We start from the raw sequence: 27,701 nt of genomic DNA on the forward strand, positions 1-27,701 counted from the left end.
TTAAGAGATATGTATATGAATGATAAGCAACACAATTTTTATTGCAGGTGCACAAGTTACTATATTATGTTGACAGGTCAAATTGTTATTTGAAAAGTAAAATATTACAAAACAGGAAAGGGACAAAACCATGCATGTGTAAGTACATGTATTAAGAAGAAACACAGTATACAAAGTCTCTTCTGAGTGCAAATTGATGCAGTATGTGTTATACAACAGAAAAGCGCAAAACTTTATGCAAACATGAAAACAAAATGTACATTCATACAGGAAAGAAATCATATACAGCAGAGAAAGGGTAAAAAGCCTTTCACTATTATTTTCTTCTTTTTTTTTTTTTTACAAAACACTACCTGAGCTGCCGCATATTGAAATCTTGCATGTCTGAATAATTAAAAAAAAAAAAAATGCAACAAAAAATAACTTAGTTGCCTCTGAAAAGTACTTTACAACAAAGAAGGCCTGGTACAGCATTAGTGGACATTTTTCTTACAGCCAATCACAGATAATTGTTTAATAATTGTGTTTATCCATCAAGAAGGACTCTGTTAAACTGTACACATTGTGGTCATGCAAGTCTTTGTTTCTAATACTTCTAATACTGCTCTTAGTAGCAAATTACTGGATTTGAAAGCGGTGTTTTTTACGGCATATTAAATAAATGCTGTAGTTTTAAAGGTTTGCCCACATTATTATTTTCTTTGTCATTCAAAACCCATGAAAATATACAGACATAGCTCACATTTAGAAGGCAGAGTTGGCTGTGTGTTGGTATAACAAAAAAATCTATCAACTTGGATGGCAACAGTAAAGAAGTCTGTGCTGTGTCTGCTGTATGATCCACTTGTTCTTACCAGCAGGAGGCTGACTAAAGGTTTTTTCAATATCAGCAGTTGATTTTTTTTTACAGTAAGTCGTACATGATTTGAGCACATTCAAAAGAATAACATAGTATAAATGCACATCACACCCAGTGTGGGCTGCCTTTGGACGACACATCTGGATGGAGAGAGTACACCATCTTACTGACAACACGATTTCTAACTGAACAGTGAGTGGGTGCACCTTCTTTAGTTAACATTTCATCTTCTGTGCTCACATCAGAAGCAGCAGAGCTTCTGCTTTCTCCTGCCACTTGTTGGTTCCAGGAGGAGGACAGGGACTGCAGGGCAGTGTGGAGCTCGTCTCGTGCAGCCATGATGCTCAGGGCCAGCGTCAATGCCCCTTCCTTTGACAGACCAGTGATCAGCTCATCGACAGCCCTGGCAGAGGAGGAGATCAGCTCTCTGCAGCTGCTGAGGTTGGAGTCTCTGTCTTTTCCTGGAAGAAAGATGACAGTCATATAGAAGAAGTGACACCTACAACAACAATAGCTAAACAAACCATCAAAGTTCATCAAACAAACTCAAATCTAAAGAATTTATGAAAAACCGTATTGTAGCAATGATAATGAAAAATAAAACTTTTGAGACAAAGAGTCAGAATAGTCTGTCCTATTATGAAAATGAATAAGCTTTGATTAGCTAAGACACAGGCAAAGTTATTATAAAAACACCCACTAAACTGACACCTGCCACAGCATGATGGTTCTTTATAAATACTGATGAACTGACAAACTATTGACTGAAGTAGTTAATTTGGTACAGAACTACATACTTTGATACAAGAGAAAGATTTTTTTTTTTTTTTTTCCATTTTTAGTGATATAAACTAAAATTTCTCTTTAATACGATGATGTTATCAGTGTTGTACAAATCAGCTTTTTCCCGAATAACCCCTTTGTGGAAATATACTTTAAGTGGGCATTCACAAAATCTCTTAATTGAAATAGCGATCAAACAAAGAGAACAAACAAATGGCTTTGGCCCTTGACATGCTGTTTCTTCTACTGCTTTCGACCGAGGGATGAATTCCTGTGATGTGTTTAATATAAATTACATTTGCTAAAAGTTTTTGTTCAACATCCAGGCTGTGTGTGTCAGAAGCTCCACCTCGCAGTGCTGCAGACAGAGAGGAATGCAGCTGTCTGATGGCCTGGTTCAGCTGGAACAGCTTGGTCGCTATAGTTCTCAGGCTCTGCAAATGGGAAGCTGAGGCCTCTTCCTCCCCCTCCTCCGGGTCAGTCTCCCTCTCCTATTTGAAAACATGAACACACCCAAATATTGAATACAGGACACAGCAAATGAACACGATTAAATGTAATGCAACAAAGCGTTTACATAACTAAAACACACATACACATGCAAGATCATACTATTGGACGATGTACATTTGATTAAGCAGCTCTTAGTGGCACTTTAACAGTAACTGCTTGAGGGAGTATTACTCAACAAATTATCCGATCCTAATATTCCCCAGCTCCATTTTCCCATCTGGTCTTAATATTCTAACTAGGGATCTCTTAGTTGTCGGTTCCGATTTTGAACATAGCCTAAAGCCACATGAAGAACCACACAGATGCATGTGTGTGTGTGTATGCGTGTACGTGTACGCGTACACACACACACACACACACACACACACACACACACACACAGTTAGAAAATGATGTCACTAAATAAATACGGCTTCCATGGTGATGTGTCCTTTTCTATGAAATACACCTAATGGCCTCCTTCCCGGTTCACTACAGTGCAGCACAATATGGTTTGCACCATGCCAATTACTTCAGTACACAGCTCTGTTCACGAGCCATTTTAACTTTTACTACTGAAAATACGAAGTCCTCTGCATATTTGTTATTATCATGAGGTTGAAATTGTTCTGTCGACACATTTTACTTAAATAAAACAACATACACAATAATAAAATTGCATTTTGACCAATAACTGTAATGACAATTCCACAGCTCCCATATTTATACCAGCATTTGAATCATTAATCACCTTTTCCGAAGAGCTGCAAGCAATAAAAGTAAATGACAATGTCTGTCACAGCCCACGTTCATAGATTCATCCGTGATCATGCACACATGCAGTCCTTTGTTACATGTAGTAGTTGCCTCAGGCTATAACTCAGGTTTATTTGACTACAATAACACTGCGGGCAGCAAAATGCCCCTGCGCCTATATGTGTCAATGATTGGTTTAAAAAAAAAAAAACTGCTAGTTTGTGTGGCTAAGATAACGGCAAACAAGCCTGTTAGCTGTGACTGATGCCACTTCATTCAACACATTCATTACCTGAACGATCGTCAAGGGAGGACTGCAGCGAGATAAGCCTACAGAGCATTGAGCTTTACACGAGCAATAAAGGCTGAGTGGCATCTTTAACGGGGCTGCTGTGGGTGTGGGTATTAATCTGTAACATTTAAGCCTGTGTCAAGATGGAAGATTGTTTTTAACCTTTACATATCCAGGGAAGCTTTGCTGAGCATGTATTCCGTCTTTGAGCCACAGTTTCCCCATACAAATACCGGAAGGTTTTGTAATGACACTGCAGATAACCGATATTATCATTATATATAGCTAATATCATTAATTCTAATTCTTTAAATTCTTTTTCTTTTCAAAAATATCTTTCAGATTTTGTATCTAGAATTAAATTATTTGCAAACTAGAAAATGAGACAGTAAAGGGTAAAATTATTTAAAGTCAGTTATGGTTTAGACAATATAGTGATACCAATCAGCTTTTCTAATATTATTATACCTCTCAAAAATACAGCTCTAACCAATCAAAATGCGTGTTGCAGTCTTGTGTAGTTTTCTAATTACATTCCAAACCTTTCAACTTTATAATTTCTCTCACACTACAGCTTCATCGTGTCATCTTTCTCATAAGGCTGACTTCCTATATAATAAACTTCTCAGTGCCATAGGAATGACACAATACAACATAGAAGTCCATATTTGATTGATTTTGAAATTCATGACTGCTCACGTGTTGGCACCAGTAAATGAAGTAGGGAGAGTAAGGGAGGGACTGACTGAGGAGTTGATGGTGACATTTCCACTGTGGCCAACACAATTAAACCCCATGTAACTGGAGACTCATATTTGTAGTTGGTTGTGCTGCTGAAACTCACCGCAATATGGCAGTGCATGTAGCTCTGAAGAGCACGGGCTAGGTCAAGCGTCTTGGACTTGAGGCTCTGCAGGACCTGTAAGCAGAGGTGGATTACCAATAACACCTATTCATCCACACTATTATGGAATGTAAATTATCAACACAAACATCTCGTTATATAACCTAGACAACAACAATTTTCCTACAACAAATGGCACAGCCAGGTTATGGTCTCTTACTGGATTCGTGGGGTAGGCCAACTGAGCCTCTCGCAGCATTTCTCTTGTGATGGTGAGGCTCTCCTCTATAAGAGAGCGGATGCCCTTACCGGTCCCCTTCAGCAGACACATGACAACGGATTGCTGAAAAGTAAGTAATCATATAAAAAGATACATCATATTTTTGATAAACCTCTGCTGAGTTACCAAATGTGATCCCTGATGGTTGAACATGATGAGCAGTATAGTCCAACCAATACTGCATGTTAGAGCCACAGATATGTCAGTTAGCCAATATTATCAGCTGACGACTTTTTTTTAATTTTTTTTTATAAATGTGGGTATATCAGCAGATAAATCAATATCAGTATATCTTGATGTCTGAGGCTGATTCATTGACATTTGAGAGTTTTAAAATTCTGCTAACAATGTATAATCTTAATACTGGTTCATTTTATTTATTTTTTATTTATTTTTTGGAAGAATTGTTATCAAGATGCATATTAAGCAAAGGTAAGTTCTCTATGGTCAACAAACTTTTGCTGACTGTTTTGAAACCTACCACAAATCTAGTTTGGCTTCAATACTTACAATCTAATATCAGCCTGCCTGATAAACTGCTCTTCTCAAAGTCCTTTTTTTCACCTTTTTTGACACCTCTGGTTCTCATTGATCATTGCTGTGGGTTTTACACTACATTTCCCAGAGGTCACCTGTCCCAGCAGTGAAAGTCTTAAAGCTCGATTGTCTGTGGGTGAGTTTCTGGCACTCTCTCTCCGTTTGGTTAATTCATGATGGTTGCTTGAGGGTATACCCTGTGGTGGCTCAGTTTTGTTTTTTTTTTTGTTCTTCTTTTCATTTTCATTTCATTTTCTCAAAAAGCAAAGTACGTGTGTAAATGCCAATTGTTGTGTTGAATATAAGTAAACAGAAGAGAATACAATATGACAGAATCTTATGTTCTTCAGCAACATCTTGCACTAAATGTTTTTACCTTCACCTTTACAAGACAGACAATTCTAAACATTTCCTTACATTTCCCTCTCTTTACAAAGCATAATGAGATACCGCTGCACTTGCACATCAACAAATCAAACACGCCATATCCTTATGCTGCTCAATAATTCCCCACCCCCTAATGTGTTTCCTAGTCTGAGATACACAAAGCTAATATTACATTCTCCAGTATTGTGGAGTGGGGGCTTGATTGCAGTGAACCCCAGAGTGTTGACATGGATAGTAGCTGCTGCGGTATTAATGTTGGTGTTACCTTGCCTGTGGCCTGGGTACCCTGCTCCATTGCGTTCAACGGCATGCCTGTCATTGCCGCCAGGTGGCCGAGTGCAAGCAATGCAGCATCCAGGCACCGACTGCTCTTCCTGCTAGCCTCTGTTACCATTGATGTGATCTCAGATTCACAACCCTGGATGGGGAGAAAAATTTTCCATTTTCAGTCAACATCAAGTCAGCACAAACAAACAGGTGGAATTAAAATTGATTTAACAGTAAATCAATGCACGCAAGCCAACAAAACGGCCGACAAAGTCTGAAGGGTCAGTAAATAAATGAAAATGCAAGAGAATGTGAAAAATCAGAAGTGAGAGTAGAAAATTGTGTGTTTAGGTACTGAGGCTGGTAAGGAATTTAGATTTATTTTCCATATATTCATGTTCTGTTTGGGGCTCAAGGTTGAGAATTCCCTCCGCTTGGTCATTTCCATAGACAGCTCAAACAGCTCAGAGCTAAGACACGTCAATTAATGCTGTGCATTTTGATTAGCCACTCCTGTCAAAACTACACTAAATTGGAAAAAAAATTTCAGCTCAAATTTTGCACTCTTTCAACTAATTTACATACTACAAATGCCATGAAAATCAAAATAATGTGGCTGCATGGCCATTAATGCAGTGTGGTAATTTTTTTGTTTACCTGAATGAGCAGCTGGAAGAATCCTCCCATCTTCTTGACTTGGCTCTTGAGCTCCTCAGCGACGGTGTAGAGCAGGCCGGAGGAGGGTTTAACGCTGGCCAGCCACTGCACGGTAACAAACGCTGCGTTGTCTATGGCTGTGGTGGCCTTGACCAGCTGAGTCTGGGCCACCAAGTTACATACAAAGACTGCAGGAGAAAAAGCCATAACAACAGTTTGAGTCACCTACACAGTAAATCTGAAAACGACAGAAGGAAATCATGGGCCTTTTAACGTAGTCTGTAAATTGGTTCAGACAATTAGAAATGATGATATTTGTTGAATCTGAATAAATTAAAGAATTTGTACCAAAACCACAAATTCTTATTTGTTTTTTGTGCAACGTCAGAAATGGAGAAAAAATGCAAAGTATTTCTTTCTACCTGCTATCTTAACTTTGACTACTAAAGAAATATTACTTATATAATATTAAATATCCAAATATTTAAATATGGTTTATTTATTTGAATCCCCATGATCTTGCTCCTCTCCTCAGTCATAAAAAGTTGAATTTTTCATTGAATCTCACCATTCTCCTGGCTGTCATCATCCAGGCTGTCATACAGGTCAGATATGGTTTGGACTGCCACATACACCAGTTGCAGATCAGAGGCCAGCCTGTCTGCCATGCTGTCTTCTGTCACATTACAACCACGCAGACGGGCCAATGACTGGCCAATCAACTCCTTGCAGATGCCAGGGAATGCAGAGTCCGTGCTGACGGAAGGGGTGGAGGGTGGTGTGACCACACCCATCAATCCTGGGATAGACAAAGTGAAGAGTTGGGGTGTGCATGGATGACCTCACTAGACTTCATTTTTACAACACTGTGTCATAGTAAACACTAACTTGTTACTAAATCAAGTGCAGTACTCAGTCTTAATTTAACAGCAGTAACACTTAATCATTGCATTCATTTATGGACAACAAAAGTACTGCATGGTGAGTGTTGACACAATTTTTCCTGGTAACTCTTCCCATCTTCATTTACTGGACTAAATTAAACTCAAACATTCAAACACTCAAAAATTTGCCTGACATGACGATGGCCATTTAAAATACGGTGTCAATCAGAAAGCTGAAAATATTCAAGTAGTTTTGTACAGTGTTTTACCAGCAGACTGTGAGGAGCAGTTGTGGAGGCTCTGAATCGGATGGACCCGGATCTCGTAGAGACGTCCTGAGATTCTCCTGCTCTTCAACAAGCTCCTGCTCCTGATGCCAAACATTATATATTTACATTCATATTAATTTCTTATACAATTCATTATTATATTTACTTTCATTGTTAGAAGGCATGTTGGTGCTCTCATTCAGAAGGTTTTGATGCTCCAGTATTCAAGAATTTGCTGTGTTCTCAAAGGCTGTTTATCACAGAATTGGATGCAAAATATTGATGGGTCATGATTTTTGAAAAAATCTGCAAGTTTGTTGTCCCAATACTTTTTTATTTAAATGAACCACTGTTGAAGTCAGTTACTCTCTCTATACTGCCTGTTAAGTGTTTCATTTGTATGGACTTGCTGACGTTGTTATGAGGGGACTGGAGACAGACTGGATTGACCCCTATTAATGTGGGCAGTGCTCCTCTAACTATCTCTGGACATCATTATGTTAATCTGATTTTAAGTGTGTAATGGGCACAGTCAGGCATTGGTGTTTGGTGTCATTTTGCAAAAAATGCCTGTTAAACTTGTGTGTAAAAGGGTTAAATGAGTTCAGCGGGATAATAGATTTCCATTACTATGAACAAGCTACAGGAGCGGAGGTCAGTAAACAGTCAAAACTGTGGCCATAAGGCTTAGGCAGGGGTTTAATGGAGAGAGACGGGATAAAGGAACCACAGAGCCTGTGCCATGTTTCATTTGGCTTTTCTGCTGGTGGTTCAGGCACCACCAGCGGCACCATAAACACGCTTGACAAGAATAACAACAATGTGAGGGGAAAATGTTGGAGGTTCTGCATGTACCATAGGTGCTGGGTGTGTGTGTGTTTGGGTTGTGGGTTGTAGAGTGAGGAACACAGAAACCCTTGGTGCCCTTTCCTTTTCTAAACTCCTTGGCCCAGCCTTTGTGGAAATGAAATTAATAAACAGAGGAAAAAGAATAAGGAGGGAAATATTCTGTGGGCAGCAACTTCACATCAACTTTTCTTGAGAAAATGGAGGATGTGTCGAATGTCAGAAATGCGTGCCAGGTTGTAAATCATGTTGGTGGAAACTAGGAGGGCTTTGTGAAAATAACCAAAATCTTCCAAACTATGACAAAAATCATTTTCCGTGTTTTATCCAAATACCTCTCAGCTTTCCACATACATCCCTTTTCCTGACACATTGTTCACATTAAAGTGCAAGAAGCTGTGAGTTCAGTTAAGCATGAGGGCTGCGGGTTTAAGATCCACACACTACAAGGCAAAAGTACTGCCCATCCCAGCACTGCCGATGTAAACAACAGTGAGGTAGACACTTCCACAGAGACTGTCCTGGGCTTCCCTCCGGAGCCGTCTGTGGGAGTTTTTGAACATTTGCTTACTTACACATTTCAAGTTATTTGACAAGAATACCAATTAAGTCCCTGAAATCTAATGTAAATGTCAGGTGTTGGAAAGAGGGGTTGATGGATAGGAGGGGAGAGGAAGAGCTGGATAATTACCTCCGGCGTGAGAAGGAGGAGGTGGAAGCAGAGGAGGCCGATATATCTTGCTCCCACTCATCATCGGGGTCATAAAACACATCGTCATCTTTAGAGGTGGAATCCCCCTGTGGAGAGTAAACTACTGCTGACATGCCCAGTCTCATTTACTCAACTTAATGAGAAAAGTGAGGCAGCATCCCTCTGTCAGGCATAAAACAACCCATTCTGGACTGTAAATAAGGTCAAATGGCTGGGAAAATTGGCAATTGCACTTGAGATGATGTTAGACTCTGAATATGCAGAATGAGGAACAGACGGGCTGGCTGGGTGAATATGCTCCACTCAAGTGAGGCATCATACATCAGCTTATTAGAGCACTGATCACATAAGCAAGAAAGCGCACCCAATCACTTATATGGAATTTCAAGCATTTTGGTGTTACTTGTTGACAGTTTATCAGCCTGATCATTGCAAACGCTTCATCATTAAAAAGATCCTTAAGAGTATAGAATTGGTTTATGATTGTTTTACATTCATAATCATTCTTATTCTATACACAATATCTAACAACGCTGTCCAATTCAATTCCATAAAAAGTGTTTAACCAGATATATATTTTCTGAATCCCTTATTCTAAAAGATCGGAGATAGCTTGAGACAATCTAAGAAAACTGGCTGAAGGACTAAGAAACACTCTGAACAACAGACATGCATACCAAACAGCAATTTGGAGTTTCCAATTCGACTGATCTGCCAGTCTTCAGACAAGTGGAGGAAACTGTTAAACTACAAAAGGCCCTTCCTGTCAGGTAAGGATTCTCAACACTCAAAGTCTGTGGCACCCTTATATTTTTAATTTGGTTAAAACCATCAATATGAATGTCTAGGCTGTCTCCACACCATAAATCAGCTCAGGTTTAGTCTCATTTTCATTACAGTAAAATGTTAATTGGGTTTCAGACACTTAAACAAGGCATGCAGTTCCAAATAGGTTTTAAACTATCAAGGCAATCAATAACTGCAGAAAAAGTGATGATTTGAAAAGGCAGAACTGATTTAAAGCTGACCTGCTCGAGTTCCCTCATGGCAGCTATGTTGTTTTGGAACTTGTCCAGGCTCCAGAAAGTGGAGATCCCCAGCTTTGTGTTCTGAACCCGCACCTGTTGCAGACCGCCCTGCTCCAGGTTGTCAGCCTCAGAGCTTTCGTGTCTACAACAGAGGAGAGTCAAATTCATTTTTAGCCTGTCTTAATGAATAAGATATCTGCTTCCACACAGGGCCCATTAGCAATAACATAGCACCTTTATATGTTTATAAACTGTCTAATAAAATCATATCATTTGTAAACTATGGCATGATATCATCTTGTTATACCTGCTGAAGACTGTGTTTTTCTTCAGTTTAGCACTGATTTTATTGGCTTCCTCAATCATCAGGGACAACTTCATGGCATCCCACTGTGGAGAGACTGAAATACAGAAATGAAAGTCATTAACTTCACCACAGCCAACAGCTCAGAGTCAAATTGCATCTGGCTTATTTCAGCCTGATTTGATAACACTGGATAGAAACGATTAACCCTCCAAGAACTGTTTGAAAAGTTACCCAGAACCAAAAGTAATACCACTCTTCCTGTAACCTTTGATTTCCAGGTACATTACACATGGATTTAGCCTCTGAAATGGTTCTCTACACTCTGTGAAGGTAGATGGGCTTCTAGGATACAGTTCACCTTACATTGCAGACTTCACTGCCAATCTAATTGCGTCATCTTGCTGCACCCTTGTTTTTCTTCAATAGTATAATGGTTTTCTGACTGGAGAATTGGCACCACCTACTGCTTATTTCAATGAACCAACTCCTATTAATCCTATAACAGCAGTGGATGGAATGATTTTCTTGTAATTTAGTCATAATTAGCAATAACTTGTTATAATTTGGATGGAAACCTGGTGACAGTATTAAAAAAAAAAAAGCGCCAACAAATGTGGCTGGGATGTAATACGAAATCCTTGCCCCTTTTGCTGCCTTTGCCCTGCGTGAGCAACACAACATAACAGCAAGTTATTTCTATAAACTTCATACTGGTTCTGCAGAATACCCACCATCCATAAGAGAATTGTAAACTACATCCCAATAAATGACTAAATGAAATATGTTCTATGGACTCTCTTGCTACCTTTCAAACTTAGGTAATGTCCAGCGTTTATATCCGGTCCTGGCAAACTTGCTCTAAAAAGGATAAACCCCACCCATCTGAAAATCCACTTATATGCTGTGAATTGTTATTGTGGTTCCTAACTCCAGTATGTGCTCAGTAGTGACCTGAAAGTACTCACCATTCCGGTAACTGTGATTTTCTCGTAAGGCTCGCTTCTTCTGCATCTCCTCGAGCTCTTTGCTGATCTTTCTCTTCTCTGCCTCCAGGGCATCAACAATCCTCGCTTGACGCACATGGTGTTCCTCCATCGCCTGTGAGTGAATCATGGTAATGTACACAATATTAAAACCACCCGGCCAAAACATTATGCCTAAAGCCAAACTCCACCACGACTCAAAACACATCCCAAATGGCTCATCAAAAACACAAGAATGAGCAAATGAAAGTGTGGTTGTCATTAATGGTTACGGGAAATATCTAGATATCCCCTAGAATGACTTTTAAAGATCAAGAAGGGAAAAATGCCAAAAGCTGGATGATCAGTTTAAGATCTTCTCTTAGATACTTCCACTCCACCACCAACTACTCTAAGTTGCCCGACTGTACACGGCCTCTTCTAGGAAAAAAAAGGGTGATAAGCTCATCAGTGTGAGGGCAAAAATGAGACCTGTAAAATTGCGAATATTCAATTACTGAAAAGGCTGACAAACATTGAGAGCAGGTCAAAGAGGTCAAAACAAATAAGGAAAGTAATTCTTCTTTTTTACAGAACAAAACCTGTCCAGTAGAAAAAGAAAAAAAAAACATTCCATGAACCTAAAATACCCAATTTCCTTTTAGCATGAAAGAGCTTCAACATTTCCAGGTGCTGTTCTGGGTTCTGACCTGGGCCTCCATGTGCAGGCGAAGGCGTGTCTTATGGGTGTCCACCTCCTGCTCCAGCTCCCGCTTGGCCAGTTTCAGCTGTGCCACCTGACTGGCCACCCTCTGCTGGTCCAACTCCTGCTGACACTTGCGCTGCATCTCCCCGTTCTGAAAACATCATAGTTTGACATTAAAAGTATTGGTCGCCTTAATTGACAGGGTGAAAGATTACAGAAAAGTTTATACATGCAAATAACTATTTGATGGTTCTGTAATAATGCCATAAAGTACAGGTTAAGTTTAAGAGAATATACCATTTGTGATTAAAGTTTTGTAAGTTTGGTCACACCTTTATGCAAACTGACTTCAAATAATGTAAATACACCACTAACTGGTCAGAACTAAGGTTCCCTGTGAATAGACGCCACTTTATAGTCATGATCCCCAAAAGCAATCATAAATGGAAGGTAACGAGACAGAAAGTAGCAGGTTTCACTTTTTTCAGTAAGAAGACAAGAAGCACCAATTTTATGTACCAGCTGTTTCTCCAGGGCTCGGATCCTATCCTCATAAAGCGACTTCTGGTCAAACAGCTCCTTCTGTGCCACCTCTTTTGCCATTTGGATTCCTTGCATCATCTCCTCTTTAGCCTTCAAATGGGCTTCTTCAATTTCTGCCTCTAGCCTGAGACACACAAAGATGGCTTAAGGGAGTTCTGATTGTGATTATTAGTCTCTATAAACAGATGTTGCCTTGGAAAAGAACATTTTAAAAAGAGCAGGATGGCTAGTATGGTGACATTTGATTCTCTAGTCTTGCACTCACTGAGCTCTTTGAGCCGCAAGCAGCTCATTTTTGGCGAATTCAAAGTCTTTGTGACCATCGCCTGCACCTGTCCAACATGACACCCGCTTCCCAGACTGCACCTCTGCTGGATGGTTGAAGCGGAAGTAGTGGTCTCCACCAAGAATCACCCTATCACCCTGGAAAACACAAGCAACTAGATGAGAGGAGTTGATTAATTGATAAAATGGATACAGGTTGGTAATATTTAATTAAACTGACTAAACAAGTTAGTTTAGAGCAAATAACAAATAAGCACAAAGAAAGCTGTTGCACAAATGTTATTTTAATTTAATTCATAGCATGATGCTGAACTTGAGATGAGTTAAAGGATCTTTTTGATCTACTTACATGTTGTAGGACTGAAGACTCAGATATGAGGTTACCATTCACAAAAGTTTTGGCATTTTCCATTGGAGTGATGCTGACCGTACCCTGGATATTGGTTATAACACTGAAACAAATAAAATAAATACATATATATTTTTTCATATCAAATGTCTGCTGTAGCTTTAAGAGTGAGATAGTGAATAGCTAAATAACAAAAAAGGCAAGATAGATAAGAAAAGCACAAAAAAACATTAATAAACTAAATGTCAACATCACTGCTGTGAGCACTTCTGTTGAATAAACACACAAACAAGACTAAAAAAAAAAAGACCACAGTGATTTGTTTTTACCAGTGTTGGTCAGCGATGAGGGCCCCCGTCAGCTGGATGTCATGGCTGGACTCAGATTTGAGCTTGCCCACTGTGGTTTGACCCTCTTTGATCATGTAGAGAAGCATCTCAGACAGCTGAGGATCCTCGTTCAAGTTCACCAGGTTAGGAAGACGATTGTCCACTTTGAATGTCACACCTGCTTTCTGAAAACACAAAGAAGGTTTCTTCTTTCACACATTGTTATACATGTGTGGACAAGAACATTTATGACAGCTCGTTTCAGGGTTTCTTACTGTGACCTTTTAGGGTCAGCATGGTGAAGAGATTTTTAATTAATCAAAAGTACTGCATGTACAGTAGGAGGGTAAAAAAATAGAATGGAAATAAATCAAACCTGCAACTCTTTGGCCTCTTCACGTTTGCGGATTTCAGCTTGCTCCAGTTTCTCTTTCCAGGCCCTGCCGGAAGAAAAAGATAAAATAAAACAAAAATATAATTAAGCTAAGATCCTTTAAGATATCTCCTATTCAATCATATATATGCGTCCCAACTGACTAAAGATTATAAAAAGGAAAACATCATCTTTGACTTGCAAAAGGTTTTTTATATCATATGTTTGTTTGTTTTTGAATATGGTGCTTTTGTCACCTATAAAATGGGGGGGGGGGGGGGGGACTGAGTGCCACTGTATATACAAAGCAGACAACAGGTGAGACAAAAAACATCAGTTGCTACTAGGGTTCTCTAAACTGTTGAAACATTCTGCATCTTTCTCTTTGACCCCCTATAATTATTGCCGTAACACTGACCGGTTGGCCTCGGTCATTTCTCTCTCTTGCTGACAGAGTCTGTTCCTCAGGGCGGAGATCTCCTGCTGGAACAGCCTGACCCTCTCTGGTTCAATGCCCTGGGAGCTCATCTGAGCCGCTCGCAGCTTCTCCACCTCAGCCTTCAACTCTGAAAACACAAGATTTGTGCAAAATGCTTTGTAAAGCAGTGCAGCAAATATGCACTTAAATGAATACAAGTCAGTATTAAATTGCAGGGAGTACATAGTAGTCCTGAAACAGAAATATTTAGATTTTGTCAGTGAACTTATTTGAATTTACTGAGCAACATTGACTAGATTTATCACGTTTGAGTCAAATTAACTTGGAGCATCACAAACTGACGGGTGATGTGAGAGAAGTCCACAGCAAGAGCTCCCCTTACTGTTAAAAACGTCAAACAGCAGCACGATCATCTTATGAAAAATAATACTTGCATGACAGTTAGCCGCTATGTGCAGCTGACAGTGCATAAATATGGCCTGGAGGCAAGGTTAGGGCCAGGCCTTAATTGAACTGGGTAGTGAATAAGCTGCTGATGGATAGATGGACAGACAGGAGGGTACGTCGGAATGAAGGAGAGCAAAGGAGATCGAGAACGAGACACAAAATAGAAAGATAAACATACTCTTATATAGAGAGAAATACATACAGACAGAAACAAAGAGAGGCAGATGAAGGACGTATTGAAACTATTGAGGACATAGGGATTATTAAAAAAATATGTTCTGCGATTTTCTAGTGGGAGATTTTTCAAGTGCACAAATGCTGTTCACACCGAGGTAACGATAGACAGTATAGAAAAGCCATCTTTGGTTTTCCTCCTGAATAAGGACATACAGGTGTGGTGCTGTTTGTGTATGATAGCAGATGTTCAGGTTCACAAAGAAAAAACATTATGTGCTGCTGTATATGAATGAACACAGAAAAAAAATCTCTTTAAGATCAAAATTATTCTCAAGGCAGCAAGTTGTATTGCCAGTCCTGCTCCACCTTGCTGTCAATTGATGTTACAGGGGCAAAATCCATATTTTTCTTCGCAGTCAATGGTGGCCAAGGACACACCACATCTTTTTCCACACATGGCAACGCCAACAGGAAGTGTGCCACCAAAATCAATGACAACTGGGGGGATTTGGGCATGTACATAATGACTGACAAATATACTGATGAAACATAATAACTAATTACTTTTTAGTTTTAGATAAACAAGCTTAAATGCTTATTGTAGTTATAATAAAATAAAAATAGCTCAGAGCTGAATTGAGTCCAACAGAGATTTTTGTATGTGTATATTCCAAGTGTCTGACCTCTGATGAGCTTGGCACTGGTGTCCTCATTGACTTTTGCCACGTTAATGATGGTGCGGGCCTGCTGGGCATAGCGCAAAGTGCTCAGGCTTTCCTCCACATTGCTGCCCGCCGGGCTCAGTGTAGCAATCATGGCCGTCTTGGAGTTACCACCGAGGCTCTCTTTCAGCAACCTACAGAGGAAAACAATTGGGACTTTTGGCAAGATTGTCTTTTCAGCTGTACAAATAATTTCAGTTCATGCATTTCATTTTCCATTCTAGTACTGTGAATATATGCATGGAATTTCTTGTCCATAGAAGATATCACACATAACCCTGGTATACCGCATGACACTGTATAAAGAGAGCTCACAAAAATAAACACTGTGTTCTCCATTAGCTACAGTGAACAAGCATTCTGATCTCTCACCATGTCAGGACAGACTCTCTGTACGGTATGAAGACCTTCTTGCTGGTCAGTGACTGTTCCGACAGGGCAGAGATGACCTTTCCAAGGGTAAGCAGGGATTTGTTGATGCTTGCACCCTCCTGTAATGACAAACTAAAATTGGCATTTCTTTTTTTAAAAAGCGCATGCTGCATTTTGAAAATGCAAAAAGCATTATCTGCAAGATAAACAAAAGGAGCAAATAATGAACAAATGGGTCTGAATATAATGAGATCTTTCTGATCTCAGTTGAAGAATCAATTGAAGATACAACCAATGATTAATTGATTGTCATTGATTCATGCAGCCCATTTTTCAAGTTTTTGTTTAGGTTTCAAAATGTCAGAACAAAAAATTAACATAATAAATTGCAGGACTAAAGGTGAAGTCTTATTATAACTTTCAACAAATACCCTTTGCTCATATTGTATTTCATTATACTGTCTGAACAAAAAGGGCAAAAATGAATAAATATTCAATTAACACAATTAACAATGATATGAAATGGATGAAAAGCCAATTCTCACATTTGAACAAATAATAGCATGGTGTGTGTGTGTATGTGTGTGTGTGTGTGTGTGTATGTGTACCCTGAGTCGGTCTCCACTTGTCTGAGCAGTGTTAGAGCGTTCGCTGCCTGCCAGGTCCACTAGGTTGATCCTGCTGGTGATGCTGTGCTCATGTTCCTCGCCCTCCACAAGCTCAGTCTGTACACAAGGATGCACAGAAATACTGATTAGATGTGTAATATTGAGTTTGCACACATGACCCTGAAGTTTATTAGTCTGTCAATGCAGGATCAACACTCTTTACACTGTTATATATATTCCGTTTGTGTTTGTTTAGGGTAGATTGACATGTGACATAATGTTGAGAGGCCATACCTGAGTCTGGGTCATCACCAGGGTGAAGACAGAGTGAGATCTGGAGCTCTTGTCATTCATTCCTGTAGCTGCTGTGGCTCTCTGTTTGTTGCCCAGCTTCAGCCAACCCTGAAGAAGGACACCACAAGTCTCTTTGTATAAAATCTTTTGAGGTTATGAGCTGCATGTCTTTTAATACTATACTTTAGATATATCCTGATGCTCAGGGCTCATCTGTATGGTGTGCCTGCACTGCACTTTCAAAATATTAGTATTCAGTCAAACGTCTACGTCTGTATTTCATCCTGGCCTCAGTCTACCTGACATTGAACCCTGGCTTGCTCACTCAATCAAAGTTGTTCTGAAGAGTGTCAGCTAAAGGCCGAGGATCTACAAGAAGAAAAAAATAGACAGAATTTTTAACCTACCTGAATGTCATTGTAAGAGCTCACAATATTCCTGTGAAGACATAACAAAGTTAGCGATTCTGCATTCAAGAATGATCCTTCAGCATTTATTGAAGAGTAAAATAGCAAAAGAAATATAAAAGGTTTCTTACGCAGAGAGGTCAGCAACGTAGGGACCATGGACTGGATGCTCCCTCACTTTGAGCTGGGAATATAAACCAACAGGGTTTTATCTCGACTGTTGATATTCACAGTCTATTCAGCCCTACCAATGACCGTGAAAATGTTGCCATGGCATTATGAGCAACAGAGCAGCTTTGAAATTTGCAATTATCAGGAGATGATCCATGTTATCTTGATAGGCAATTACAGAGGCGTTCCCTTTTCCAGGAGGCAAAGTAGCTGTTTTATCTGGAGATGTAGCAGCCAATTTCACTAAAAGCAAGCTATGTCACACAGAGGCACGTTAAACATTACAAGTTCAAAAGCCACAATATTTTTTAAACAAAGGCTGTTTTGGTCAGTTGCAAACTACTTACAGGCATTCTCCTCTGATTTGGCTCATCTCTGGTCACAAGCAGGTCATGGATCTTCTCATTGTACACTTCAAAATAGCTCATCTCTACATGACATTGGACCTGAAATATAACAACCCAAAGTGAATTATGTAACCAGAAACAGAGATCATTTCAAGTCTTTTAAGCATTGAGATGTTTTTATAAGAAACTGCAACTTATTACATTAAAAACAAACAAACAAACAATGGATAAACCCTTATCAGTAATTTTACCTCGTCATTTTCCATGGAGGCCAATCCAGAAAAAAGCTCATTGCAGAACCGTGGGATTACACCTTCCTCTTCTCCAAAACCCATCATCCTAAACAATGATTTCAAACCAATTTTATTTTTAATTCCACATCCCAATATAAACACATTGCACGGCATGTTTTTAAGAGCAAAAATATAAAGAGAGCAAAGAGGAAGAGTTTCAGCAGACCAAGGGTGACTGAATAAACTAAAACCAAAAACTCTCACGTGTACGACTTCCCAGAGCCTGTCTGGCCGTAAGCAAACAGGCAGGTGTTGAACCCTTCGAAGGCCCTCAGCAGCAGGGGTTTGGCCAGTATCTCATACACTGTCTGCTGGCTGGCGAAGGTGGGGTCACACTCATCCACGGAGCAGAAGGCGAAGTCATAGTTGAAGGAGTAGGTCTGTTTGGAGTCTGGATGCTGGACAACAGTCTCCTGACCATTCATGAAGATGACCTGCGATGTCTTCTCTGCCTTCTCCCTACAATGGAGCAGAAATATGAACAAACATTATTTCAGACATGGAGTTTCTCAACCAGAACGACATTGTAAAAATGTACATTGTATGTAGTTTAGTGGTTTTCCAGCTTAGAAAATTGGTATACAGCCTACAGCACAGAGATGCAACTAATGATCATTTACGTACTGATTCATCCAGAGATTATTTTATGGTATAAAATAAATTGTAGAGCTACAACAATTAGTCTTTAATTAATTAAAATCAATCGCTATATATTTGAAATCATTTCAGATATTTTTCAAGCAAAAATGTCAAACATTTGCTGTTTCCTGCTTCTCAAATATAAAGACTTGCAGCTTTTCTTTATAATTGATGATAGATAATGAAGAGCCTGTGGGTATTCGACTGTGGGTTGGACAAAAAGAAGCAAATCTGAAGAATCACTTCGGGAAATCGTGATGAACATTTTCTTCATGTTTTACAGACTAAACACCAAACAGTGAAGGGATAAATCATGAAAATAATATGCAGATTAATTGATAATGAAATGATTGTTAGTTGAAGCCCTAATCATTTGGTCTAAAACATTTTACAATATTAGATCGGTTATTTTGCATAACAAACTCTAGAGAGCTAAGCTTTTGTTAAAATCTATGATGACTCTATGATTGATCCTTAAGCAAAATACTCAACTAATTGATTAATCTCTACTGTGGCTTTTTCTGATTTCACGCAGACAATGTTTGAAACATGTTGTGAAATACATTGCCATATCCCTGTGAGCCGTTTCATTTGTCATATTCCCTAAAACTTCGGAAACACCTTGTTACTCTGCTTACAGCAAAAGTCAAAGAATGGTTTAATCACACAGGATCTTAACAAAGTGCACACTGGTTCATCATTATTGGTGTTTGGTTGGATCAGACACATTTAGAAGGCCCAGCAGCAACTTTTGGAGACCCAAACCTTTAAAACGCCGGTATCATTGGCTCCTGCTGCACAATTTACACATCAATGAAGGCAAATAATGCATCACAAACCTGGCGTTAAAAGGTCGTAAACGGACTGCAACAGTCAGTGCACTGTTCTCCATCTTCAGTGGATTGTGCTGCTTCACAGAGAGAGTCTCACTAGGTCGGGACAGGGGCTGCTGGGCAGCTGCTGGAGCAGGAGTGAAGTCTCCCTTTTGGTTTGAAGTGGACGTCTTTCTCACCTGCAGCGAGGCGTGTGGCCTTTGCACACCTGCAGAGACCTTACTGACCCGAGGAGCTGCGACAGGTTTTGCGTCTTCAGCTCGCTGTGCTCTGGATTTGGGCCTCTCTAGACTTGCAGATTTGACAGCCACTGGTTTAGGAACTTCTTTCGCTGCCAGTCTCTCGAAAACGTCTCTCCTGGCGGCGATTTTCTCAAACGGGGTCTTTTTGGTCGGGGTTTTAAAAGTTTGGGCCTGGTCCTGTAGCTGCCTACTTGTGGAGGAAGAGGGCATCTTGCTGTGTGCATGGGTTTCCACCTTAGCAGCAGCAGCAGCAGCAGCAGCAGCAGCAGCAGCAGTCTCTCTTCCTTTACCCTTAGTTGCAGACTCTCTTAAACTAATAGACCTGAATAAACCAGGTGTCCTACCGTTTGGTTCACTGAGAACCTTCGGGGTTGGTTGCAGGCCAGCACCGGTGACCCCACGCTGCCCGTGTGCGTTTTTATCCATTGAGGGAGTCCTGGTCCTGCGCTGCAGTGTCAGTCTCTTCTCCGGAGCTGGTGTGCTATTGTGGCTGCTTTCAACCATCGTCTTCTCCGCTGTTTTCCTCCTTGACCTCCTCTGCAGAGTGAGTCGGCCCCGGCCAGGAGTCTGCTGCCCGTTGCCGCTTTTTGACAGCACAGAGACGACGTAAGTCCTGTTCACCTGTCGGCTTTTATCAGATGACCTGCTGTCTTCACACGCAGAGTCTCCGGACGTTATCTCACTTTTGCCAAGCGTCGTGTCTGTCGCTTTTCTGGACGTTGACATTAGATGGTCGTAGAAAGCTGTATGCTTCCTCGCTTGTACGCTAAATAACGACATGGTAGCCGGCTGTTAAAAACAAAAGACGTTAAAATGACAAGGTAGCTAACTAGCTAATGGCAACTCCGCTCCGGTTACTCTAACTACAACAATACACAACGTGAACCATATCGAAGTCGGCTAGTACAGCTCGGTACGTTAGTTAAAAGTGGATATAAATCCGTTAAAATGTGAGCTGTGTCCAGGCGAACAGAGCTGCTTGTGTTTATTATTGTCCCATCATCGCTTCCGCCATCGCCCGCTTCAATTTCAAACCGACTTCGCTAGTGACAGCTGATTGGCTGAATTCTCGGAAATTCCTACGTCACGTCATGGCCGAGACATGGAGGTACCTGAGACTGACGCTAGGTGGCAGCATAATCAAGGATATCCTACATGCACAGACTCATGTGATACTGTAAGCAGCTCTGAGCTTGTGTCCCAGTGTTGTGTGCTCATATTTTCCTTTCTAAAATTAGCACTTTACCGTTACACAAAGTGACGTACACTCCATAGTTCAAACACAAACAACACATCTTGGATTCAAGACCGAAGTTTTACACTCGATTTGAGTCTCAAGTTGGAAAAAATAAAATAACAAATGGTGTCACAGACTTATTGGACTATGAACAGTATGGGATATGATGTTTCTTAAAACTCCAGAGCAAAAGTTGTTTTCTCTCAGCCCCCAGCAGCTTGATATGAAGTCATCACATCTACTGAGTCATGAACTCAGTAGAGCTCATACCGCCACCAACAGCCTTCTTTAAATTCAATCAAGCCTAATCCAGTATCAAATAAAGCATATTTAAATCTCCTAGGGACATACTTTTATTTGGATCCGCATCAAATTGTACTTACTCATAGATACAAGCCGCAATAATACACCTTATTTTTCTCATCAAGATCCATGTATTATTCCCTGAGAAATTAATGAAAAAAATGTGCAGTGTTAATGGATCGTAGATCTACACCAAAAGTCAATGGGGTCTATATTCTGGGATGAGACCCATCCTTCATCCAGGTTTTATGGAAAACCGTTCAGCAGATTTGTGTCACTCTGTAGACAAACCAACCAACCAACCTAAAAACGGACACAGGGAAAACCTTGACTTCCTTGGGGGAGGTAATAAAACACAATACAATTTAAAGGCAGTATGTTTTCTCTGGACCTGATATAGGCACCACAAGTACACCATAGCAGTAGTAAGAAAGACTGTCCTTCAACCGGAAGACCTGGGCTGAAGACTATGGATTAGAGAAGATTATTTCTGTATTTGAATAAATTGTCTTACATTAATAACACAAGACTTGTATTCAGATTACTCCAAAATACATTTATTTAATAAAACAATATACAAACTAAACATTTGGCATTTACTTAACAAACAGACAGCACCAGTGCAGGCATGTTCAGAGAAACTTTCTACTTTTTACGACGGTCATGTTTCCTTATGATGTCCAATAGATTGTTCGTAGTGACCAGCACCTCGTCAGGCCCCTGCTTGGCTTTCTGTCTCTCCCTCCTCTGCTGCTCGTGGAGGTGGGGTGAGTTCAGGAGTTGAGGGGGCAGGATGGACCCTGTGGGTTTGACCCTGTTCACCACCTCCAGGAACAGCCGCTTGTTGTTGTTGTTGAGAAATGTAATGGCTGTTCCTCTGTGTCCCAGCCGACCTGACCTGCCAACCTGGATGGGAAGAAATTAAGGGAAAATAAAGTAATTTACCTAATTGAAATTTATCAATTTCTATATAATACATTAAATTATGGATGGAAAATGGGTTTTGATCACTTTTACTCATTATTAATGTACGATTACCAATTAACACGGCATCATCATTGAAAAGTGGAAATAGGGAAATTGAAGTTGAACTTTAACACTTAGTCACTTTTCTACTCTGTATACCACTAACCTGATGGACATACTCATCCATCGTGTTTGGCATGTCAAAGTTCACCACCAATCTGACGTTGACGAGGTCCAGTCCTCTACCTAGCACACCTGTGCTGATCACCACTTCAAAGTCTCCATCCAGAAGACCCTGAGGACGCACAGAGAAAAATATTACACTGACAGACATGTTTGGCAAAGGTTATGAAAGACCTAATTTTCACCAATATGCAACTTTGTTTTCTGGTAAAATATGATAAATGTTAACATAGCTAGGACTTAAGTATTGGAGAAAATTTACATGGCAGATTTTTTTTTTTTTTTTTACACACATTTAACTATAGACTCTGCTGGATCTTATTTTATAATCTAGTGGAGATCCCTAAATTTCCAAAGATGCCAAATATGCATTTAATCAAAGCAAAATGTGCATAAATGATTCAAAAGTCACCCAGTATAATTTCATCTAATGTAACGGTAAAGCCATATACAAATGACACCAACTTGAATATTATTAATTTATTTATGTATGTCATTTTCTCCCCCTGTTTTTTACCAGGTGATCTGCTATTGAATGGCATCCAAATGAAATTTTGATCACTTTGAGCTTTGTTAATTACATCTATTAATGTTATACCTCTCCATTTTATTTTGTTGTTTTTTAGGTTTCGTTTAAGCCACGGTAGATGTCGTTTTGACGGCATCGTCCCGCATTCAATATGCTGATGAACATAGCTAAGTCTGTCTCAGCTCACGGTGTCTCTGGTCTTCCAGCTAAAAGACACCAAACATGGGAGAGCTGCTATTTATCCACTCGACACTACATGTTCTGGCTGCCACTGGCCTCACCCTGAGGATGCGGTTGCGTTCCCACTGGCCCTTGTTGGAGTGGATTGCCACAGTATTGAGGCCCGTCACCTTGGCAACCGCCTCACACAGCAGATCGGCCCCCAGTTTACAGTCTACAAACACCACCACTGGAGGCTGGTACAGCTTACTGTCCTGAAAAGTCAGGAGGAGAAAAAAAGGAGCAAGGTGAGATTTTATTTTTTCACATTTATATATTATATTACCTTCTGGTTTAGTGTAAGTCAGTGGGCGCAGATTTCTAAACTTTTGGCTGAATCGAAAAAGTGAAAATCCTCCAGCAGATGGCAGTCATGACTCTCCTGCCAGAAACACTCAGACAGGAAAAATACATAGAAGGGTTGGCTGGCAAGCTTAATAAAAGATCACTTTCACCTGTTTGGCTATATTTCGGGGTTGCTGCAATTAAAAAGTGTTTAACAGCAGATGTAATTGTGACGGATGAGTCAAAACTTCACTTATTATCCTTTCTCAATTTATTGTTGGCCATTCATAACTGGACAGTCTAAATAAACGTTTTTAAAAGGTAGGCTGTTTGCATCTGTGCCTTGTTCTCAAATCCAGATAGTTATTTCTCACATTGACTAATGAAGTAAAGAGTTTATTATAGAGCTACTCTCAGATCTACTGTTCTGGCTCAAACTTGTGAGAGCATGCTTAGATCTTCTGACTTTAACTTGAGCTAATTGTCATACACCATGTTCTAAGAGCTGCAACATATGAAGCACCCATTTCAGATTGGTTTTCTTCAAGAGTCTCTTTCAGATCCCAATTCTAATAGCCCCCCAATCTCACAGTACTCCAGAAGGACCCACCACTAAGCTTTACTCTAAGCCTCATTAAATAACAGCAGTCATAAATAAATTGGCTTAAAAAACAACCACCATCACAACCAACTGTAAACAGAGAAGCAGCTCCTGTTACTCTCACAATTGTCTAACAACACTTCTTCACCAGGATAACTAAAGCAGACCCTTCCTGTCCAGCCCTGTATAAATGGTACAAGCCATTGCTGGGATTCCTGGATTGAGGCCATGGCTCAGGGCCCACCCATTTCCTCCAGACGGGGGCCAGGGCTGAAGCAATGGCTGTCTAAATATGGTGTAGTGGGGAGACTGGTCTTCCGAGCCCAAGGAATTAGCACCTTTAAACAGCCAGTTAATAAAATACCAAGCTGGTACCAGTGCGTATCGAGACTGAGTGATAAATCCACTATAAACTGAAATTGAGATAATAACCCACTTTCTGTGTTTATACCTACTAAAGCACTTTCTGGTTCTCCAGAGGATAATTAAGACTTGGTGTTACGCAAAAAGAAAACTGCTGACCTCTTAAAGAAAGTCTACGTTGGCAGCGGAAGTGAGTTTAAAGCTATACTCCACCCAAAATCTATCTTTAAAGACTTCCAGTGAGAGCCAGACTTACTGGCAAAAAGGAGACTGTGTACTGTTTAAACAAACCTCTTTGAGTGACTGTTAAAAATCAAAACTTCAAGTCTACAACCTACATTGAGAATCTCAAACAGCTTCTTCTTCTTCGAGGGTTCCTCTACCCAGAGCAGGATCTGCCGCACATTAGCACAGGGCTGGTTCTTCTCTCCAATAGTAATACGGACGGGGTCACGGACCAATCGGCCAGCCAGCTCTTCTGTCCCTTTGGGGATAGTGGCCGACGCCAGCAAAGTTTGGCGTTCTTCAGGGACTTGCTCCAAAACCTCCAGCACTTGCTGCTGGAAGCCCATCTTCAGCATAGTGTCGACCTACAGGATACAACACAAAAACATATCGACCTTTACACTCTAAAGAGCACATAATTGCATAATTGATCCCACTTACAGGGCAAAACTAAAGGATTTAGAACTATTATTATGCTGTTTGCAATAATTCTCAACTTTACAGCATGTATTGGGATATTACATAATTTGAGTCAAAATAAGCAATCATTAAAGCCTCATTGTTTGCAAATCCTAATATCAAATTACATGATAATGAAATTATTTCAGAATTTATGCTGTATCACAACAAACGAAGGTTGAATTGAATCAATCAAATGAATTAACTTAGCCACAAAATTTTAAGTTTTATCAATATTGGAAAACCTTTAAGTGCTGAACTTTCATCATATCTGAATGTGTCTGTCGTACCTCGTCAACCACCACAACCTTCACTTTGTCCAGCTGCACTGCCTTCTGCTTCAGGATCTCAATGAGTCGCCCTGGGGTGGCTATGATAATCTAAGGGAGATTAATAGGAGAAGAACATGATGTTGTGGAAAGTTTAAGGCTCAAAAGAACTGTTTTGACTGTGAGAGGAGGAAATGACTGTAAAAACAGAGATTGTACTTTGATGTTGCTTTTCAGGCGGTGGAGTTGCGGGGGAAGCGGCATGCCGCCCACCAGCAGTGCTGTTCTCATGTTGGGGAGTCCCATCACCAGCTCCTTGGCCTGTCTCTCTATCTGAATGGCCAGCTCCCTGGTGGGGGTCAGGATGAGAGCCACAGGGCTACTCACACTGCATGTTGGTTTCTAAAGGTAGAAAACACATAGCAGTTGAAATGTTTCCTATAGATCAAAAGGTAGCTTTCTGTGGGTATGAATAGGCAGTGTCATGGTGTAAATTTAAATAAATGAATGAATCTGATGTCAGCTGCATTACTTTACCTCCAGTGCCCTCACTACCACTGGCAGCAGGAAGGCTACAGTCTTCCCTGAGCCTGTGTCAGCACTGGCAATCACATCCCTTCCAGTGAGACCAACAGGCACCATCTGCATCTGGACTGGCGTGGGGGCCTCATAGCCGGCCTTTTTCAGGTTGCCACTCAGCGTGGCGGGGAAGCCACAGTGTTCAAACTCAACGATGGGTCTCTTGACATCGCTCCCCTGTGTTTCAATGCCCAGCTCCTGTTTAATCCGCTGTACCTGCTCATCCGTTAGGCCTGATATGAACCGATCTTCCCTGTAGGAATAGCCAGCCTCACTTTCACCCACTCCACCAGAGTCCACTGCTGTCTGTTGAGGCTGAGTCCTTTCATCTCCATCTTTGTCCTTACGGTTAAACACATCCGGCCCAATCCCCATCCCCATTTTGGTCAAATGTTTGGCTTTGCACTCAAGACTGCAAACATCGTTGTCAGTGCTGTCACAAATGTACTCCCCATAGCGACCACACATCACACAGGCAGGCTCTCCTGGCTCTGGCCATCTCTGGCTCTTTCTGAATGATTTGACAGGTTCTTCTTCTTCTTCCTCCTCCTCCTCTTCCTCTGTATCGCTTGAGGTAGACGTATGTCCATCTTCAGTCATTGAGGTCTCTGTCAAGTCTGCAGAGTCTCCTCCTGCTTTAATTGTCCCATCCTGTGTTTGGATGTCTTCAGCTGCTTGCATTGTGTCATCCTGTGTTTGGGTGTCGCCACATGCTTCGTCCTTCTGAGCAGGTGTCACTGAACCTCCATCTCTTCTCTCCCCCTGATCTATCTTGCTTTTCTTATTCAAAACTTTGCTTGAGCCTTGGACAGGTCTCTTCACTTTCAGGGCTCTTGGCATAAACATTTTTATTGAAAATTAACCTGTTAACATCAGAAAACAGTTGTAAGCATTACATTAATGTCAAGGATTTAGGGGTCTTTGTTTTAATGTTAGTGCAAATTGTCAAAATTGTTGAATCTTGGGTTTGCACCGCATAACATTATTACACAAATGAGTACTGGCAAAATCTACCATATATAACTGGTATTGGCTAAGAGTAAAATCCCAGAGGTCAGAATTAACTACGCATTCCTTCTGTAAACTGACATTTTCGTGCAGCAACGAAATTACAGTTTAAAAAAGACAGATATAACATTAACTCCCGACTGCTACTGTGAACAAGTCGACAGCTTCAACACTTTCGTGTATTTTGAAAGAACTCTTATCAAACCGCAGTTCGGCTACAACTGACTCATAAATGCCGGTAAATAGGCCTATCTTACCTGAATGTTTCATATAAATGGACAGCGTTACTCCACGCATCATCTTCCAACGCTTCAAAACAATCGCCGACGCAGACTAATGACGTAGTGTTGCCTTTGCAAGGTCGGGAAATGTAGTTCCTAGAACCGACTCTGCACAACAGCGCTATATTTGCTGTTCCCAGTGGTCATTAGTCTTCTTTATTAAGGACCGTATTTACCTGCTTTTGAATAAATCTGCTTCTGAACAAGTTCCTGGACATTTTAGCCTCATATACGTATTTAATCCGAGCTCATGTTTTCCATTGTGGGTGTAGGGTGTGGCTGTAGAATTGAACTGGGCTAAAAAGGTAATGTCTAAATTGCAAAAATAAGTATGAGGTCGGTCTGACAAGTTAAGAACACGTGGATGTACCGTTATGTAATTAAAACCTTTCAGTGTTTAGTTTGCTCGCTAATTGCAAGCAGGCTGCCGTCTTTTCGTGCATTCAAATGCTCATC

General features: G+C 40.5%; 2 protein-coding genes and 1 long non-coding RNA gene across 4 annotated transcripts; 1 reads left to right on the top strand and 2 right to left on the bottom strand.

Annotated features, from left to right (window-relative positions):
• On the bottom strand, nucleotides 1-20,729 carry kif14 (kinesin family member 14). Its single transcript, XM_073477177.1, has 29 exons — nucleotides 19,503-20,729; nucleotides 18,229-18,483; nucleotides 17,983-18,070; nucleotides 17,732-17,830; nucleotides 17,345-17,397; nucleotides 17,214-17,244; nucleotides 16,807-16,914; nucleotides 16,513-16,629; nucleotides 15,905-16,023; nucleotides 15,494-15,666; nucleotides 14,166-14,313; nucleotides 13,751-13,814; nucleotides 13,375-13,559; nucleotides 13,046-13,148; nucleotides 12,677-12,834; nucleotides 12,388-12,535; nucleotides 11,873-12,019; nucleotides 11,166-11,298; nucleotides 10,201-10,294; nucleotides 9,894-10,035; nucleotides 8,845-8,951; nucleotides 7,308-7,408; nucleotides 6,723-6,953; nucleotides 6,155-6,342; nucleotides 5,496-5,648; nucleotides 4,247-4,369; nucleotides 4,027-4,101; nucleotides 1,992-2,133; nucleotides 1-1,320 (listed from the first exon to the last, which is right to left on the bottom strand). The coding sequence occupies exons 1-29, from the start codon at nucleotides 20,516-20,518 to the stop codon at nucleotides 965-967; spliced, it is 4,857 nt and encodes a 1,618-aa protein (XP_073333278.1). The 5' UTR covers nucleotides 20,519-20,729; the 3' UTR covers nucleotides 1-964.
• LOC141005347 (uncharacterized) lies at nucleotides 20,256-25,740 on the top strand. Its single transcript, XR_012179850.1, has 3 exons — nucleotides 20,256-20,344; nucleotides 23,163-23,423; nucleotides 25,615-25,740. It is a non-coding gene; the product is annotated as an uncharacterized lncRNA (long non-coding RNA).
• Nucleotides 21,820-27,532, bottom strand: ddx59 (DEAD (Asp-Glu-Ala-Asp) box polypeptide 59). 2 transcript variants are annotated; one of them, XM_073477180.1, is made up of 8 exons: nucleotides 27,422-27,532; nucleotides 25,915-26,819; nucleotides 25,597-25,779; nucleotides 25,399-25,488; nucleotides 24,763-25,014; nucleotides 23,238-23,390; nucleotides 22,411-22,539; nucleotides 21,820-22,184 (listed from the first exon to the last, which is right to left on the bottom strand). In XM_073477180.1, the coding sequence occupies exons 2-8, from the start codon at nucleotides 26,800-26,802 to the stop codon at nucleotides 21,924-21,926; spliced, it is 1,956 nt and encodes a 651-aa protein (XP_073333281.1). In that variant the 5' UTR covers nucleotides 26,803-26,819; nucleotides 27,422-27,532; the 3' UTR covers nucleotides 21,820-21,923. The 2 variants fall into 2 exon arrangements, with proteins under 2 accessions (XP_073333281.1, XP_073333279.1); XM_073477178.1 differs by lacking the exon at nucleotides 27,422-27,532 and adding an exon at nucleotides 27,222-27,400.
• Nucleotides 27,533-27,701: the final 169 nt, after the last annotated feature.

The sequence above is a fragment of the Pagrus major genome, chromosome 11, assembly GCF_040436345.1.
Source record: "Pagrus major chromosome 11, Pma_NU_1.0".
In the NCBI taxonomy this organism is placed as follows: domain Eukaryota; kingdom Metazoa; phylum Chordata; class Actinopteri; order Spariformes; family Sparidae; genus Pagrus; species Pagrus major.